This window comes from Lactuca serriola, chromosome 1 (assembly GCF_051521515.1).
Source record: "Lactuca serriola cultivar US96UC23 chromosome 1, Lser_US96UC23_V15, whole genome shotgun sequence".
In the NCBI taxonomy this organism is placed as follows: Eukaryota; Viridiplantae; Streptophyta; class Magnoliopsida; order Asterales; family Asteraceae; genus Lactuca; species Lactuca serriola.
In genome coordinates this window covers 129,811,086-129,817,757 of record NC_136408.1, presented here as the reverse complement: position 1 = coordinate 129,817,757, position 6,672 = coordinate 129,811,086, and the positions used below count along the sequence as shown (strand labels likewise).

Below are 6,672 nucleotides of genomic sequence, written 5' to 3'. Positions count from 1 at the left end.
GGTTTAAGGTTTTACTCGATTAAACGGTCGTAACCCGGCTTACGTTGTAAACTAAATTTTTCCCAAACAAAATTTAAAGATATTACACGTGTTTTATTTATTTCAATAAATATGAATATAAAGTGAAACATTATTTTATTTGTTTAACCCCAAAAATTTATTGAAATAATCATAATAAAAATTATTTTATTAGCGGAAAGTGGGTTACAACGATGGAGTAAATTTCGGGTTGTCACACCTAATGCATCCTCTCTCCTGATATCTCTTTAAGTGTAAATCCTAAAATACTCAAACTTATTCTAAAAAGTTTGAAAATTTACTGCAACTATTCTGAATTCTATTGACTTGATATTGTTTGTACAGAATAGAAATTTCGGGTTGTCACAAATGTCGTACACACTTGAAAGGAGAAATATATTTATTGATAGTACATAGTAGAAATATTATTGAAATCAATTGATTCTTCACTCGCATACAAAATCAATAAAACACTCAAATGTAAATTATTATTGAAAAGTACAAACAATAGCACATACTTTATAGTAGATGACACTCAAACCAATTCTCCATCATGAGTAAGAAAATGTTGTTTAAATATGTTTGGAAATGAATGGCGGACATACCATTTTCAAATGATCTAGCTCATTTTCATACCCATCCAAATCAAGTTGGCCTTCATTAAGAATTTCATTTGCTTTTTCTATAGCGATTTCCATCATTTCCAATTCTTTCTTATGAAGCATCTTAGTATAGTTTTCTATTTTCTTGATTTTTCTTTTCACATCGTAAATGTAGGCCTCCAATGCATTACGTATAAAAGCCTTCTTCTTGTACTCCTCGTCTTGTAATTTGTATTTAATAGCATCATCAAGCATTTTTTTGATATCTTGTGTTGTAAGCCTCTGCTTGTCATTGGTGATTATAAGCTCTCTTTTTCGGCCAGTTGTTAATTCTACTCCTGAGCAATTTAAAATACCGTTAGCGTCAACGGCAAAGACCACTCTTACCTTTGACTCACCCTTTGGCGCAGATGGAACTTCAACTTGGAATTTTCCTAGCCAATTATTCTCTTGAGCCCTACTTCTCTCACCCTGATAGACATTGCAATCTATAATCTTTTGGTCATCCATAACAGTCTCATAAGTTTCTTCATTCCTAACTGGTATTGGGGAATTTCTTTTAATTAAAATAGATAATGAGCCATCATACAGATCTGTACCAAGTGACAGAGGCACAACATCTCTTAACACTAAGTTCTTATCATTTCCCCTAAAACAAACAGTTAATTTTCCAGCAAGAGCTGTTGCACCATGTGCAACTGCCTCATCAACATGAATTTTCTTAGAAAGCTCTTTTCCTTGGAAGAAGTCTTTCAACAATTGTTGTACCTTGGGTATCCTGGTAGACCCACCAACTAATACTACATCATCTATGTCATTTTTTTTCATTTCTGCATCACCCAAACACTTCTCCACCATCTCTATACACTTACTAAAGAAGTCTTCATTAAGCATTTCAAACTTTGCACGAGATATTCTCATAGAAAAATCAATACCATCATGCAAGTTGTCGATATCGATAGTAGTATCAATAATTGAAGAAAGAACTCTTTTCGCTTTTTCACAAGCTACCCTCAACTGAGATAGTGCTTTTTTATTCTCACTCATGTCTCTCCTATGCTTTCTCTTAAATTGTTCCACAAAAAAGTCAACCATTGTATTATCAAAGTCCTGACCACCTAAGTGAGTGTCACCAGCAACAGCCTTAACTGTTATCGTACCCTTATTATCAATGGTGACAAGAGAGACATCGAAGGTACCACCACCCAAATCAAAGACAAGCACATTTATCTGACGAGCTATGTCATTTCTCATATCTAATCCATATGCGATTGCTGCTGCGGTTGGCTCGTTGATTATCTGTAGAACATTAAGTCCAGCAACATGACCAGCATCCTTTGTTGCTTGGCGTTGGGAATCATCAAAATAAGCTGGTACCGTGATGACTGCATCATGTACAGTTTTACCAAGGAACTTCTCTGCAGCTTCTTTCAATTTAATAAGAACCATGGATGAAATCTCCTCTGCAGAAAACTCCTTCACTTCACCATTGAATGAAACTACAATCTTCGGAATGTCGCGAGTACCATTTATGACCTTGAAAGGCCATAACTTGATGTCCTCCTGAAGTTTGGTATCATTGAATCTCCTTCCAATCATTCTTTTTGCATCTGAAAATCCAACAAATTTATATTAATTAATGACTGTTAACAATTTTATGAATTCCAAGAGCTTAAAACAAAGGAGCAAATTAATTAAATACAAACCATAAATGGTGTTGGTGGGGTTCATAGCAATCTGGTTCTTTGCACCTTCACCAATTAGACGCCCGAAATCCGTGAAAGCAACACAAGATGGCATTGTCCTATTTCCTTGATCATTGGATATGATCTCAACTTGGTCATTCTTCCATACACCCACACAAGAATATGTTGTTCCAAGGTCAATACCAATAGCCACACCAACTTTTTTATCCATGGTTGCTTCGGATAAAACCTGCATTTGAAACATAATGACTATTCATTTTGATGATTATGCTCAGTTAACTTTTCAAAACCATATGCACTTGTGCATAATAACTACCATTCAACGAGAACAGTAAACAAAGAATATTTTCACAAAATATATGGATGGTTCTTAAATTTTTTATTTTTTATTTGTAGAAGTTACTTAAGTTACATTCTCGAATAAATGTAATTTAATTTAACAATATACATGCAATGTTTTATTAAACAATTTTTTTTTTTTTTAATTTAAAATTTATGAAAGCCCTCAAACTTTTGTAAGAGAAAAACCCACAAATTACACACTGAATTTGACATTTACTAGTGTCAACCAAAATTAATGTGTAAAAATAATGATGCGTTTGTTCAAGTTCAATATCATCAACTTCCCTTCAATTATTCATGCACATGGCTTGAATTCTTCAAGCATTAAAAAAAATGCTTGAATTCATCAAGAATTCTTCCTTGTGCAAAAATATTGTGGTGTTAAAATCTTAAAATTTATTTTAATCTTTGAGTCCTTCACTAATGATTGATTTTTTTCAATACTCTAATTCTTGAAGAATATATGAATTCTGCACGCTTAAATACGGATTTTTAGTCAAGCACTCTTCATAAATGTTGGAATTCTTCGAGAGTTGTAAATTGTATTTATTTGCATTTATAATACAAATTGTAATTGATGTACTTTTTTAAATAATATGATTAGTTTACACTCTAAAATTTATTTTCATAGAATTTACATTTCAAAGAATGTTGTTCTTTGAATATTTTGATTGCTAACAAGATTAAAATATAGTAGAAGTGATTTGTCCATGTCTACTTGTCAACTAATGTGATTCACAAATCCATGTCATAATTTTAGGTTTTTTTAGAATATGTTATTCTTTTCCTCCAACTTTAAGTTCATGTAATAAAGGCCATTAAATTCTAAAAGAATGTTATACTAATTTACTATGAATTATATCCTTAAACCCTTAAAGGTCATATAGAATATTGTATATCCTTAAATACTTATTTTCTATGATTATATATGAAAAATTGAAATACAATTCCAAAGTATTATTCTCATGGTTATAATCCTAAAATTCAATATATATTTACTAACCATGCTTTCGAATTTTCCTTGAATTAAGTGTACATATAAGTATTATTTCATGGTAATAACATGCACCTATAATCTAAAAGACAAGAAGTGATTATACTTTAAAAAATATTTTTGTAGTTAATATTTAATCATAAATCCCCCCCCCCCTCCTCTATATATATATATATATATATATATATATATATATATATATATATATATATATATATATATATATATATATATATATGCATTTAAGATTGATTATGGACATAATTTTAATTAGTAAAATAATATTAAAATAAAGTAATTAATACCTATTAAATGTTGAAGATACAATTAATACTCATTATATATCTTCAATATTTAATATGTATTAATTACTTTTATAAAATAACTAAAATTATTGGTCTACAATTAATTATACAATCATATAATAGATAGTTTGATCACAATAATATAGCCTTTATATATATATATATATATATATATATATATATATATATATATATATATATATATATATATATATATATATATATATAAATAAAAGGCGAAAATAGTTTTCTAGACAAATGGACATGTTTATTGGAACATATTCAAGTGTTCATTTTTAAAAAAATTGAAAAAATCTCCTTTTTTTAATTCTTCTCGTTACTTTCTATTTCATTTTTCTTCTCAAAAGTATAAAAAAATAACAAAACTAATAAGATCACAGTTTATATGTGTAATACAATATTGCTTAAAAAATATATTATTCATATTCTTATCCGAAAATATAATTCTAACACGAATGCAATATTCTACTAGAATATTTGCATGTCATATATTTTTTTGGAAATAAAAATTACGGAAAATTTTATATACTTTTTAAAATTTGTATTTTTAATCTTTTGCATCTGAAATATATAAGAAATGTATCTATTATTTCTCAATGTCTTTTGTTCTCACATGAACTCTACCTTATATATATATATATATATATCCTTATTCTAATAAAAAAATAGTTTTAATCTTTTTTTGACATGTGTTATCCTATTAGGTCTCATAATTAAAACATATTTTATTCATCTTTTGTCATATGTCATCATATTAGGCCTTATAATTAATGCATACCACTTTTTCAATCTATTAATTCTCCATTTCAAATTTCAAATTTTAAATTTCTCACTCTAATTAAAGTAAATTTATAACATTAGAATAAAATTAAAATAAAATTGATATAAATTATACATGATATAATATTTCTATATTTATTTAAATTAACGATTATAATTTTATATAACTAAAAAAAATATCTTTTAATTAATAACTTATTTAAAATAATTTAATTAATTTTGTAACTGTGGTTTCCACAGGTTATAAACTACTATATATATATATATATATATATATATATATATATATATATATATATATATAGAGAGAGAGAGAGAGAGAGAGAGAGAGAGAGAGAGAGAGAGAGAGAGAGAGAGAGAGCATAAAACTATACTACTATTCAAGTTGAAGACTAACCGATTATTATGTGAGCTCTTGTTCGTGTGTATCTTCTATTTTTCTGCATATTGATGACAAATCCGAGCATGTATGAGGTTAATTCACAAAATCAAAATTCATCTACGATACATACAAATAAAGCATGTAAATGATTCAATTGATACATTTATAATATCATATGAGGCAAATAAACTCTAGAAATTTTATTAAGCTAATTAACGTCAAAGTATTAATGATGTATAATCTTTACCACAAAATAAGCTAATTGATATATAAGAAATGCTAAATTTTCTTTTCTAGTTAATACCACAAAATAAAACCATCATGAAAGAATATCAATAGAATATCAATAAGAGAAGAGTATAATCTTTACCTTTTATGTATGAATGTATGCATCTACTCCTCCCCATCCCCTCATATATATATATACACATACCAATTACAAATTATTTTATTGCCGTATTGGATTACTCCAAAATTTTGAAGATTTGAAGTCGTCTTATAATATTTGAGAGCATTAAAATACTTGGTGGAAAATACCATCCATGGTTTGTTATACCCACTTGATAAGGCTAGAACATGCGACTGAGTCTAATATAATTGATATAATATAACAAATGATACCAATTACAAAATTAATGTGAAATATTACCATAATTAAATATATAAAATAATATTAATTATAAAAAATATTGATATAATTAAAAATGAAATGCATCAATAATTATTTATAATAAATGTATTTCGAAGTTAATTGTAATAATATTTGTCATAATTAATACTTCTTATACGTGTCCTTAGACACATATTAGAAAATCCTTTTATTTAATATAACAAATGTATTTTATATAAATACTGCATACCTGCTACAAAATAAATTTATTCTAATACTCACTTGATTGATCATATATTTTTCTTTTCGAAAGAAGAATATCTCACACGATTATTGTTACAAAACTCTTGCAGGATTGATTTATTGGTGGAGATTATTTAATTTTATAACGAGTCATTTGTGGGTCTAACTTAATCAAGTTTAAAAACCATAGTCTTTTTTTATTGTGTAAGCAATAAAACTTAGTTATTTAATTTTTTTAACCGACAAAAAATATATTAAATAAAACTTAAATTTGCAAGTGGCTAGGTGAAGAAACAAAAGTAGGGGGTGTTATTTGGTGCGGTCTTCGGTTTTCGGTTAAGTCCGTTCCATTTTATTTTTAAAATTTTAAATCTAACGATTACAAAACGAAGTAACGTTCGGTTGAATCGGTTTCGTTTTATTTTGTTCGGTTAACCATTTAAACCGAATAAAATTCCGCACGTAAAAAAATACTAAACCGAAAGAAAAACAACTTACTAAGCTATTACCAAATAAATAAATGAAGTACAATAATATATAACATATTGTTCTCTCGAATAGCAAATATAGAATCATAAGTTGTAGAGATAGATTCATAAAATTTTAATTGGGATTTTGTTAATTTTTTTTTTTCACTTTTTAGTAAAACATATAAAACAACTATAAGTT

At 27.3% G+C, this 6,672-nt stretch overlaps 1 protein-coding gene across 1 annotated transcript; it reads right to left on the bottom strand.

Annotated features, from left to right (window-relative positions):
* Positions 1-393: 393 nt before the first annotated feature.
* LOC145098667 (heat shock cognate 70 kDa protein-like) lies at positions 394-5,544 on the bottom strand. Its single transcript, XM_079036284.1, has 4 exons — positions 5,521-5,544; positions 5,166-5,208; positions 2,327-2,555; positions 394-2,230 (listed from the first exon to the last, which is right to left on the bottom strand). Exons 3-4 carry the CDS (start codon positions 2,535-2,537, stop codon positions 591-593), a joined length of 1,851 nt encoding a protein of 616 aa, XP_078892410.1. The 5' UTR covers positions 2,538-2,555; positions 5,166-5,208; positions 5,521-5,544; the 3' UTR covers positions 394-590.
* Positions 5,545-6,672: the final 1,128 nt, after the last annotated feature.